The sequence below is a fragment of the Nestor notabilis genome, unplaced genomic scaffold (assembly GCF_000696875.1).
Source record: "Nestor notabilis isolate BGI_N333 unplaced genomic scaffold, ASM69687v1 scaffold13320, whole genome shotgun sequence".
In the NCBI taxonomy this organism is placed as follows: domain Eukaryota; kingdom Metazoa; phylum Chordata; class Aves; order Psittaciformes; family Psittacidae; genus Nestor; species Nestor notabilis.
Window position 1 is genome coordinate 1139 of NW_009911643.1, and position 11831 is coordinate 12969.

At 38.8% G+C, this 11831-nt stretch overlaps 1 protein-coding gene across 1 annotated transcript; it reads left to right on the forward strand.

Moving 5' to 3' along the window:
• Positions 1 to 1092: 1092 nt before the first annotated feature.
• On the forward strand, positions 1093 to 10938 carry LOC104406708 (rho-related BTB domain-containing protein 3-like; the record flags this gene model as incomplete). The annotated part of the gene is made up of 6 exons (XM_010015794.1): positions 1093 to 1205; positions 2541 to 2652; positions 5914 to 6087; positions 7294 to 7460; positions 8272 to 8368; positions 10823 to 10938. Coding segments are annotated over 6 exons (779 nt in total), but the record flags the coding sequence as incomplete, so codon positions are not given.
• Positions 10939 to 11831: the final 893 nt, after the last annotated feature.

An 11831-nucleotide genomic window follows, 5' to 3' on the forward strand; every position in this document is an offset into this window, starting at 1 on the left:
CCATTTACAACGTGTGTCTGCTACCTTTTGTGCACTAATTTTACTTTTTACTTCTGTTCATGTGAACCAAGGAGATAGGAAATTTTGTACAGTCATATGTGAAGCTCTGCTGTAAGCTGCAGCTCCCAAACTGACAGGCAATGCCAGAAGTCATTGCACTGTCTGGTGCCTTTGAGAGGTGACAAGGTCTCTTGAAGACACCTTGAGTCGAGGGTTGAGAAGAGATCAGACATGAGGCAGTGTTTTCAGCTTTTCAGGACCATGACATTATGCCCATGAGGTTATGAACACTTACCATCCATCTGGTGTATATAGGAGATGACGGAGCTACAAATGCCATATGTTGTATATGCTGTTTCAGACTTTTCTGCTTTGTGCTTTACCCGGAGCTTTATCTGTCTCTGACTCTTCCTTGCTGTATGGCCCTGGGGAGCAGAGCTGAAAGTTACCAGAATGCCCCATAGCGTCTTTCAGTCTTTCTCCAACAAAGTGTGTGAAGATAAATCAATTGTTTTAACACTGATCATTACTTTTTGTTTTTCCAAGAAATCTATTAGAATCATAGAGTGTTTTGGGTTGGAAGGGACCTTAAAGAATAAGTATTTAAAAAGAACATTTAGAAGAACACCTAGAAAGATTTTAAATACTGAGATACCTAAGGGCATATCATGGCTTTGACTTTGAAAGCAAGAATATAAGAAATTCCCCTGAAAACTTTGTGCTGTTTTTAGCTACTGGTACTCATAATATATCTGTGCATGAAGTTTTTCTGGTTTGGTCACCTACGAAGTAATGTGGTGGTGGTGGTGCTGGTGGTGTTGTTTTTATTTCCTGAATGCCTACCTGCACTGTATAGTGATTGAACTGGGAGGAATTCAGAAATTGATTTTGAAAGCAAGGGAGATGTCCTGGTCTGTGCTTGCATTCTAGTGAAAAGCACCACTGAAGTTTTATTGTGCAAGAATTGCATCTGGCCCTTTCTAAGTACGAAGATCTGGCTGATTTAAGTGCAAAAAATGCATCTTCTGCAGTATCTGTTAGTCACTGGTGCCTTGTTGATTTATAATCCAACTCTATCTGGTCTTGTAACAGGTGCTTTCCAGTGGGAACGACTAGAAGAGGATATAAAAAAGAAGTTGAAGGATCCAGAAAAAACTGAAAATGTGCTTGAGAAAGTTAAATGTATCCTGAAAACCCCAGGGAAGGTACATCTAACTCTCTTAGGGTAACTGTTAGTATTAGTTACACTTAAGTTCTTGAGAAATTGTTTTGTAGGTAAGTTTTTCTTGTCAGTCTTTCTTTTAAACTCACTTCAGCTTATGCAGCTGTTATTACTTTATGGGTCGTTGAGAGGCATGTGCAAAATAGAAACACAAGGATGCTGATGTGCATTATTAATGTAATTAGTAAAAAGCACACAAATAGGTATCCTAAAAGGATTACTAATATTCACAGCTTTACACGTTGTCTAACATGATTATGTGAGCTAATTCTCATGTAATAGAGGCTGCTCAGGAAAGCTTTGCTTTCCTGAAGATGTGCTGAAAGTTGTGCTTCTGCAGTAGGTCAGGAGAGCTGGTTTCACTTACAAATATTGTTACGTGTAAAGCTGTCTATAACTCAGTATATTTAATTCAGGAGATGACTTCACAGTATAATGTAATTTATGTTGCTTTATGATGTTAATAAAAAAATACAATACAGAATTACTTTGAACAGCTGTCTGTTGGTTGAGCTTATACATTCCGTGTTACTATAGAATTTGCACAAAGTATTTCTGTCACTTTAAACTGGAAATTGTCTCCAACTGTCTTGAGATAACATAATAGGAAGATCAGAAAGTTACTTAGCTGTGTTAAGGTTCTGATCATGTGTAGGCCTGATCAGGTTGTAGGCCTGTCAGTCCTAAGTGTCCACAGCTAAAACCCTTGTAGGTTTGGACTTAGAAAGTCCTGAAAACTTTTTAAGATCATAAGCCTGTGTTGTTATTATCTTTAGGGTTTTTGGGGGGGGAGGATGTATGCCTTTGGGGCACTTTTATTTCACATTTAAAATCTTTTGTTCAAAAGAAAAAATATTGTGATTTTGCTTGATAAAATTAAAAATTAATAAATCAGGTAAGACTTTAACCTCAATAAATTCAACCTCATCTGAATTTTACTTATCACAATTAAGCAATATGATTTTGATGTTCCCTTTGGTAGCTTTAGATTCCATGTTTAAAGTAAGAAAAACCTCTGCCTGTAGGTGCTGGATGGGGGAGTTATGTCACAGGTCAGAGAGTTCCAAGGTGAGAGCTGGAGTGTGACTGTAAGAGACAGGGATGCCTTGGAGCTGCTGCACTGTGGGACACAGGAAAATAAAACATGACTGCAAAGGAGTGCACATGCCAGGGGCACAGCTGAGTAGCATTAGCAAAAGAATGTAAAGTAGAAAGGAAAAGGTTGTTATTTAGTTTCCCCATATAAATGATGTCTTGTAACTTTTTATTCTGTGGGCAATTGTACATGACAGTGTTTTATTAATAATTCATTTTACAGTTTAACACTATAAAAGACTGCAGATCTCAACAGATGAAACGGCTGTATAATACTTCTCTCAGGGTGTTCTTTAATACGCCTGTCCTGGCTGATGTCATCTTCAAAATACAAGGTATGGTACCTCTGCTCCTGGTGACATTGGCTCTGTTGCATCTCCAGCATTTATATTCCTTGCAGGAGAGAGGGAAATGGACGTGGCTACTTTTTGTTGCACCAGAACTAAGGAAATGTGTATCTGCTTTGCTGTTACTGTGGAGAGCAGCTTTTGCATAGAACTAATGCTTGTCCTATGGATGCTTTGCAGCAGCGTTCACTCTCAGCGTGGTTTGTCACTGCTGCGCCTGTGCCAGTGCCCTTTGCCTGACATGGTAGACTTTGTGCCTCTCTGACTGGCATGCATCCCTTGGAGGCTTAGCAAAATGAAGGATGTGCCACAGGGAAGGCTCCCGCAATGGCATAGCACTGAGATAACAAGGCTACACCAGAGATTGCATCACAGGGGATGGTGATTCTATTTTAAAAGTTACTTATCTCATGTTCCCACCTGCACAAGCACTAGCAGATATCATAGAATCCTGGAATCCCAGGCTGGAAGGGACCTCAAGGATCCTATGCTCCAACCTTTTTTGGCAAAGCATGACTGCAGAAGCTGGTTATAGATTCCTGACCACCTTCCCTCTGCCTTTTTCAGGCTGGTGCTGGCTGTGGGTGTGCCTTTCTGTACGTTCTAGAGGCTGACAGGGACTTATATCCTCCTCCTGTGCTTTCTTAGACTTTACTCAGAGCCCTTCTTCCCCCAACATGGGCATCCCTAGAACTGCAAGTAAATGCTCTGGGGTTTTGATGACCTACTAATCTAGGTGCCATCAACACCTGCTGTGTTTTGCTGCCCTTCTAGAGGCTCCCATACCAATTTCCATGCTTCTGTCACAGCCAACTTCTGTATGGTAGGTGATGCCTTCTGAAAGCAGCCTTCAGTCTTGCAGGAGCCTAGGTTAGACCTGTCTGTTGCTTAACCCTACAAGTGTGAAAAGAAACATCTAAATTACTGAGGTTTTGTTGTTTTGTTGCTTGTTTAGTTGTTTTTTTAAAAAAGTCTCTTGAGATGATGGTAATTACCTAGTCCTCATTGTGGCCAGGATTAAAAAGATGTAGGGAGCAGAGGCTGGCTTTCCTTGTTGACTTACCTGTAAGAGGCTGTTAAGTTACAAAGGTTGGTGGTGTTCCATAGGTCTGCTCACAAAGATGCCAAATGCTCCTTGGCAAAGGCACAGGCAGGAGCCGTGCTTGTGAAACCATCTTTTGTTCCCATTTTGCCAGCAAAAATTGTGCTGGGTGCACCAATTTGCTGCAGTGCCATGGCTGCTTTTTTTCTGGAAATTAAGTGCATTCACCCTTAAAGATCAAGGAGGGTGTGATTTGTGAGAATGACGTAGTTTCTTAATGCTAATGTTTTTCTTGATTTGTCCACACTCACCCTTCACACAGAAATGGTCTTCTAAGATTAGGCAATTGGTTAATCATTTCTAGCTTTAAATCTCAGAGCCAAATATGAAGCATTAATCCTTCAAACATATGCACATGAGGACAAGTAGATTCTTTCTAGATACTATGTTTAATATGCAGAAGAAAACAAAAAGATCTTTGAAAATGAGAACAAAATACTGATGTTGAGTTTAATGACATGAACAATCATCTCAGTGTCCCACTCCTGAGAGAGGCCTTGTCGGAAGTTGATTAAACCATAACATCACTATGTATTTTGCAGAAAAAATACCCAACCCTGCCAAATGGGTTGACAAGTAGTTAAAAAAAATGTGCTTACCCACTCCTAAAATGTGAACTGGTGTTCCTAATGTTTGATAAGTCTTCCAAGCCTTTTTCTCTAATTCATCAGCCACAATAATTGTATTAAAATTAAACAATTACTAGGAGAAACTGAAGGCTTTAGAAGGCTAAAGTCTTAGGCTTTTATATATCAAAAAATATATTTGATCTGGCAAATATATTTTTAATTCTTCACTAATTCGTTGAATATTGGGGGTTGCTTTGAGCTTTCTCGCTTACAGAAGTACTTGGGAGCCATTGAAAATGGGAGCTCATTATGTCTGTGTAAAGACTGATAATGTGACTGAACCTCCTAATTAGTAGGTAAATATCCAATTGCATACACATATGCAACTGCATGCATAACTTAAATCACGTCTGCGTCATGTAATGCTCATGTTATATGCATGAATATATAATACCATTGACATGTTCTCTCTATATGGAAATGCATAAGTTTTGTGTGCTACATTTGGAAGTAGAAGCACAGGTGAAGAGAAATAGTACAAAAATGAAAAAACGACAGGTGTTTTCAGCAAATTAAGTAGGGGGTAGGGTTGTAGTTGAAGAGGAAATGAAAACAGCAACTTCTGTATAAGTATTTGCAGTATGTTTATCTTGCATGTCAGTTGATCTATTTATTTTAATTTTGATTAAAACATTTACATCCAATTGTAAACTTAAGTTCTGTCTTTGGCTGCTGTCCTGTTTGGCCTTTCCTTGTGCATAGGAGAACTGAGCTCATCTGGGCTCTGCAGAGGTCCAAGGGTCAGTGCTGGCAGCTCAGGCTGTCAACATTTTCATTAAGAGCCTGTAAGACCTCTAGTACCAAGGCTGTTAACCTCAGAGGTCTTCTAGATGTTGTAAATGTAAAGTAAATGATAAAGTAAATTATTCACTCACAAATATTAAAAAATAGAAACATTTCTAGAAGAAATTACCAGGATTATTTTTGTAAGACAGCCATCAGGAAATTCACTTAGGCAAAATACTTAATCTGTTTAAAGTCATACTTACTTAATGGATTTGAAGGAGTTTCATCTAGGATAATTCGCCTTTCTCTGCTCTCTGTGGCTATGTGAAAGTTTGACTTCTGGAACATGCATTCATTACCAACAGGATTGCTGAGGATCGCAAATTACTCATTTGTGTAATAATTCACAACACTGCATATTTATGCAGTGGGCCAGAGGTTCAGGTTCTGTAAATTGGTGTAAGTACAGTGACATCTGATTTTTTGCTAGTTAAAAGCCTGTTTCTGCCTGATAAAAGTTTGCCAGATTTAGAGAACTTGGTGTTGGGAGCAGGTTGTCATAATAAATTTGGTATTTCTTTTTCCTTTTTTTTCTGCTTTTTTTATGAGGCAGATGTAAAATCTTGACTGGTATAAAGCGAGTGCGTTATTAGTTATCTGTTGGATATTGTTAATTTTAAACATTTTAATCATGTTCAGTGAAGTGAAGACCATCTAAGAAAACGGGAGCTTTAAAATCAGGATCTTTCTGTGTATATAAAATCATCACAGATTTTTTCTTGTGTCCTGCAGATGCAACTGTACCAGCCCACAGAGCAATTCTGGTAGCTCGCTGTGAGGTAATGGCAGCTATGTTTAATGGTAATTATCTAGAAGCAAATAGTATTCTGGTTCCAGTGTATGGGGTTTCCAAAGACACTTTCCTCTCCTTTCTAGAGTATCTTTATACCGACTCCTGCTGCCCAGGTAAGAAAAGTTAAAAATACACATTTTTACTCATTTTTCCATAGTGGGGCATTGATAAAGAGTAATGTAGCAGCATTTACATTATTGAAGAATGTGAATAATTTAATGTATAATGTCTCAAGAGAAAGAAATTTTTCATACTGTGCAAAAAAAAGAAATCATTCTTATTCAAGTAAAATCAACTGCTAACAGAACAGATATCACTAATAAAATGTGTTTGGTTTGTGCTTACACAGCAAGACTCAAAAATCAGTGAAATTTCATTTCTGGTCCATTACAATATTTGGAATTGTCTTTCTACATCACAATAATACTGCTTTTTACTCATAATTCTTGAGTTGATCTCAAAATTTTCCTTTAGGATATATTTGTTGCATTTAACATAAAAAAGGTTAAAGCGCAAGAATACTTTATTTATACATATGGGTACCTCATTTGTATGTAAATCCTCAAAAAAATATGTCAGTTGGAGTATTCAGTAAGAAAAATTGAGTGAAGTATTCCTTGTATCCTGACCCCAGTCTTTTTTAATAAGAAGAAAATTTACATACTAAATACGGAATATTATTTAAATACAGATAAATTTCTTTTGGGATAGTGAATGAATAATGCTGTGATACGTATTTTTGCTTTTGTTTTCTTTTCAAATAATTCTACCTTACTACAATGTTTTCCCTTTTTCTCTTTTCAGTCCGTCTGCCATTTCCCTGTCCATCAGTTTAAATATGCAACCACTGTACCATATTTAAAAAAAATAATTAAATTTAATAATTTTTTTTAATATATGGTTGCTTCATTTTCTTTTAGGCCTTTTTTTGCTATATTTTCTTGTACATGTATCATGGAAGTTCTTTTTTGAAAGAGATACTATAAAGCTAAAATCCTTTTATTAATCATCGCTTAACTTTAAATACACTAACAGCAGTTGATCAGCATCTTCAAGATGCAGGATATTGAGAAGAATTTATTACACCTACCTTCTAAAAAGTACTAACTAAAGTACTCTTTTCCTGTTAATTAAATAGGAAAAAGAGAGTCGTATAGCAAATTTATATCAACAATAATGAAAAATAAAATAATGTGATCAACAGCAGTTTCATTTTATGTTCATTGTTAGGTGCTTGAAAGATGACTTGGTGAAAACTGGCTTTGATCATCTTGTCAAAAAGGTAAAATACATGTAACTTGTGTTTTCTTGTTTTTCAGCTGGTATTCTCCAAGCTATGTCTCTCTTGATCTGTGCAGAGATGTACCAAGTAATGAGACTCCAGCATATTTGTGAGCTTTACATTATCACACAGCTTCAGAGCATGCCTAGCAGGGAGCTGGCATCCACAAGTCTCAGTATTGTTAGCTTGCTCAAAAAAGCTAAGGTATGTGTCATATGAACATACATCTTAACCAAAAATTAATGGGGGTTGTTTAATTGTTAAGATTTTAAAGATCTTAATATTTTCTGTTCCCAAGGACAAACACGGATACACAGTCTGTTGATTAGGGTTATCTGTGGCATGAGGCTGCCTAAAGTAAGGCCTTCAAGCCTTTGATTGCACAGTGTGCTGTCATAACACAATCTGTGCAATTTCCTTCATCAGGGACACATTGCAGTAATTCACTTGAATTGCAGCTTCTGCCAGGAAAGATGTATTTTGGCCAAGTGAAGATGCACTACTTCCTCTTTTAGTCATGCAAGTGGCAAAGAAGATCCAATCTGGTAGAATATTGAGTGGAAACCATGAAAAGCATGAAAAGATTAGAGGCTGAAAAAAGAGAGACAGTAAAGCCAGATTTGGAACACAGAAGAGGAAAATAGAAAAATTAATCATTCCAAGTCTTAGGCAGGATATTGTCTTAAATAAACAGGATTTTGTGGAGGAAGAGGAGACCACATAACCAACATGCTGCACTCCTTACCACCCTTTTTCTGAAGCTCTTCCATGACAAAGATTTCTAAGATTCATGCCCAAAAGAGCCCCAGGAGTTAGATCACACTGCTGGGGTGGGATGGGGGAAGTCTTATTGTTTGTTCTTGAGTCTCCATCTGTTTAGACATTTCTGGCAGTGACTTTTCCTCTGTTATGTCCTACAGTCAAAACTTTATTTAGTAAACTGCTATGTTGACAGTGGAATGGTTGTTCTAGACATGATAGCAGTAAATATTGTTTGTTTTCTTTCTTCTTGCAGTTTCACAATTCTGATTGCCTTTCAACTTGGCTTCTCCATTTTATTGCCACTAACTACCTCATCTTCAGTCAAAAGCCTGAATTTCAAGATCTTTCAGGTAATTTACCTATTACTTTTAAAACAAGAAATGCTTTTCAGTTCTGCTTAGATCAGAAGCAAGGTACTGGACAATACTACATCTGCATGAGAAGACAATTCGGACTTTTATAGGCCAGAATCTGTGTGAGCTGAATGGTACATCACCATACTGTGGACCAGTGTGTGACACATGAAGAACAGAATGTCCAGCAACCACATTTCCTTGTATTTTTGTATTCCTGCACTGATGGTAAGATTTGTACCCATAACTGATTCAACTGGGACACTTTGGTCAGCATGTGTCAGTCCCTCTACCTTATGTATGTAATTTTGTTTAGTTAGTGCATTAGAATCAAAGTAATGAGTCACTTCCAATACCTGCTCTTCAAGGGTTGGGGTTTTCTTTGAAGAAAACGGGATTCTTCCAGTACTTTCCAGCAGATACCATGAAATCAAGTAACTAGTGCCCGTTCAAGTAAATAAATGAGGAATCTTCCAGAGAAGTGATATTTATTTTCCCAAACTGTATATTTGTTTCCTGATACATAACTCTAGAAAGTTTTGCTTATTGTCTGTGGGAATTTTCAACACCCCGGTGAAGGTGGTCCTGATGGGTGCGTCTGTTCTGATCCATGGTTTGTATTCAGACCATTGATATGGGGCGAGCGTATTCCAGCAGGGGATATTGTTATCAATGAGCCGAAGCTCTGTTTGGTCCAAAGTACATTGAAGGAACTCTTTCCTCATTTGCAAGGCTCATATATGTGTGTGTGATGATGGACAACTCTGTAACCATTATGAGTGAAGGAGGGAGAGCTAGGCCCTCCTTGCTCTGTTTGGACCTGGAATTTGTCTTGCAGTGGCCCAACTATGTATCTTCTGAAACATCCATTTTGTATAACCAGATCTGGATTAAACATGGATTAAGCTTGTGTTGTCTCAGCCACACTGAGGTACTCCTGAAGCTGCAGGAGTCAGATTGTCCCAACCGTTTGGTGAAGGTGGGAATTGTAGATGACTTCCCCTTGGTGAGGCAGGAGAGCACAGACACCCCTCTGACTTAGGTTCAGTGCAGGACACAATCTAGGCACATTTACTTACCCATTTTCCAGTTTCCCAGTGGGATATCAATTTATCAATGTTACTTTTTTTTTTCCCCCTGTGAAAAGTAATAGCAATAGCAATTCTGCTTCCATGTTGCAGTGATCTTGATGGATATCAGGCTGCATATGAGTGTGTCATGAAAGTCATGCAGTGGTGCTTCTGATAGGCATCACTCATAAGCACTTGTCAGCATGTACTCTGACAGCACCCGAGTGACTCAGGGTACAGTATGATCACAGCAAATGTTTGCTCTGTCATCACCTGGGGTTTCCTCTTTGCTTCCAACCATTCGTATATTCCACCACTGGTGTCCATACGGCTGGTAGCCTCTCCTTTGCCTTTCTCCTTCCTCTGAGTCCCTTCCACATGGTTCACTGAGGCATTGACGTGTTCTGCTGCATTGAACTTGCAGTGAGACAGCCTGAGAAAAGAAATAGGAGCACATAACTAAATATAGGTGGGTAGGTAAAATCGTTCTGCCCCAGCTTGCCAGAGCACAAGCACCCTCCAGCACATTCAGAGAGGCTCAATCTCCCCAACAGCAGTTATAGGCAGCTGGACTTTCTTCCTAAGGACACCATGACACTGCATCACCTCATGGCTTGGAGAGCCATGCAGCACAAAGCAGCAGCTTTCCAGTGGCTTTCAGCCACTGAAATCTCCAGAAACAGCCCTGTGTTTGGCACGAGGTAGGCAGAAAGACATTGCCTCCTGCCCTGGCCTTAGCCCTTCCCACACTGAGGATCTTTCTGCTGTGCCTTGGTCTCCATCCAGCTTGGTCTGAGTCCTTAAAAGGATTCAGGAAAATCGGGGAGCAGGGGATGGCAATACATGATTCTGCAAAGGGATTCATCTAAGTAATACATCTCAAGACTGTTACACGATTGTCTCAGCAACAAAAAACACATGCAACACAAGTAAAAAATCTTGCTGAGTTCTGAATTGCTCCCCTTACCTTGCTTTTTGAAATGCTCTCAAGCCAAACGGTTGGCATAGGGATTGAGAGCCTCTCCTTGATAGTGTCGCAGCATAGACAAAATCCTCACAGCTGATTACCACATCCGGTTACCTTCTAGAGATAAAGAACATTGATCTGTAGCATAGCCTCTTTGCTCTCTTTAATGAGTATTGTTTTTATTTTATTAAGTAACTTACTTATTGCTAACTTAATAGCAAGGGAACACTGTGTGGTAACTCTTCTGTCTGTACTCCCGTAAGCTCTAGGCAAGGTAGAGAGCACTCCTCTTTACTGTCCTGGTTGTGTTTATGTCCTTGATGGTTTTCAACCTATTTTATAGACTTCTTGCAGCCTGTGCACTTCTGCTGTATGTTTGGATATTACATTTAATTCCTTTGTTGCTTTGTTTAGTGGAGGAGCGCAATTTTGTAGAGATGCACAGATGGCCTTCCAATTTGTACCTGAAGCAGCTTGCTGATTACAGGAACTACATCCACTCTCAGAAATGCCATTGCACAGTAATGTAAGAAGACTGAGTGTGTGCAGAGTGCGTCGTGACTCAGAAACCTCAGACTGGGAATTACACAAAGGATAAAAATCCTTTCAAGAGCAAATAAAATACGTATGTCCCCTGGAACACCATATGCCATGCTGTAGCTCACCTACTAACATTCCTTGCTTTGGTAATGGACCACTACTTTTACATTAAAGCATGGAGAAATGTATCATGAAGATTTATTTCAAGCACAAGAATTTCGTAAACATGGGGATTAAATGCAGCAGGGGTCATGTCATGACTGTCATGCTGTCATGTGCTCCTCCTTCTAACTTCTGAATTGATTGTTTTACTGGTTTTCATGAGTATTTTTGGCTGCTAAAAAGGCACTGGTTGAAAACAGATTTTTTGGTAAGTCAGTATACAAAAGTACCACAGTAGCATTGCAGCAAAGCTGAGAAGCCAACTCTTAAGTTCTTTAAATATTTCAGAATCCAAAAATTTATGGCAGCTTCTGTTGGTCTGCAAAATAAAGGGTAGACATACTAATCATTTCAGTTACGATTAATTTTCTACTTCAAGGTAACTATCTACTTCCTTTTATGGAACCCTTACTGTTGTATGAGTAGGTATTTTAGTTCCAGAAGAATGCCTATGTAACAATGTATTCTCTGTTACTTCCCAAATATCTACAAATTGAAATAGTGTTTCCTTTCAGTAAATAGGAGAAGAAGATCTGTTTTAGTAAAACCTGTAGAACACCTCTGTTAATGTGTACATATTGTGGTTTTCCCCATGAGGAAAGAATCTGGGGAGAACTGAGTCCACTTGGAGCTTATCAACATGGTACTGGTAGGGGCTGGACCAACAGAGAAAGGAGTTGACAGCCTTGCATAGCTTTGATGGAGAAAACTCGCGGTCCTG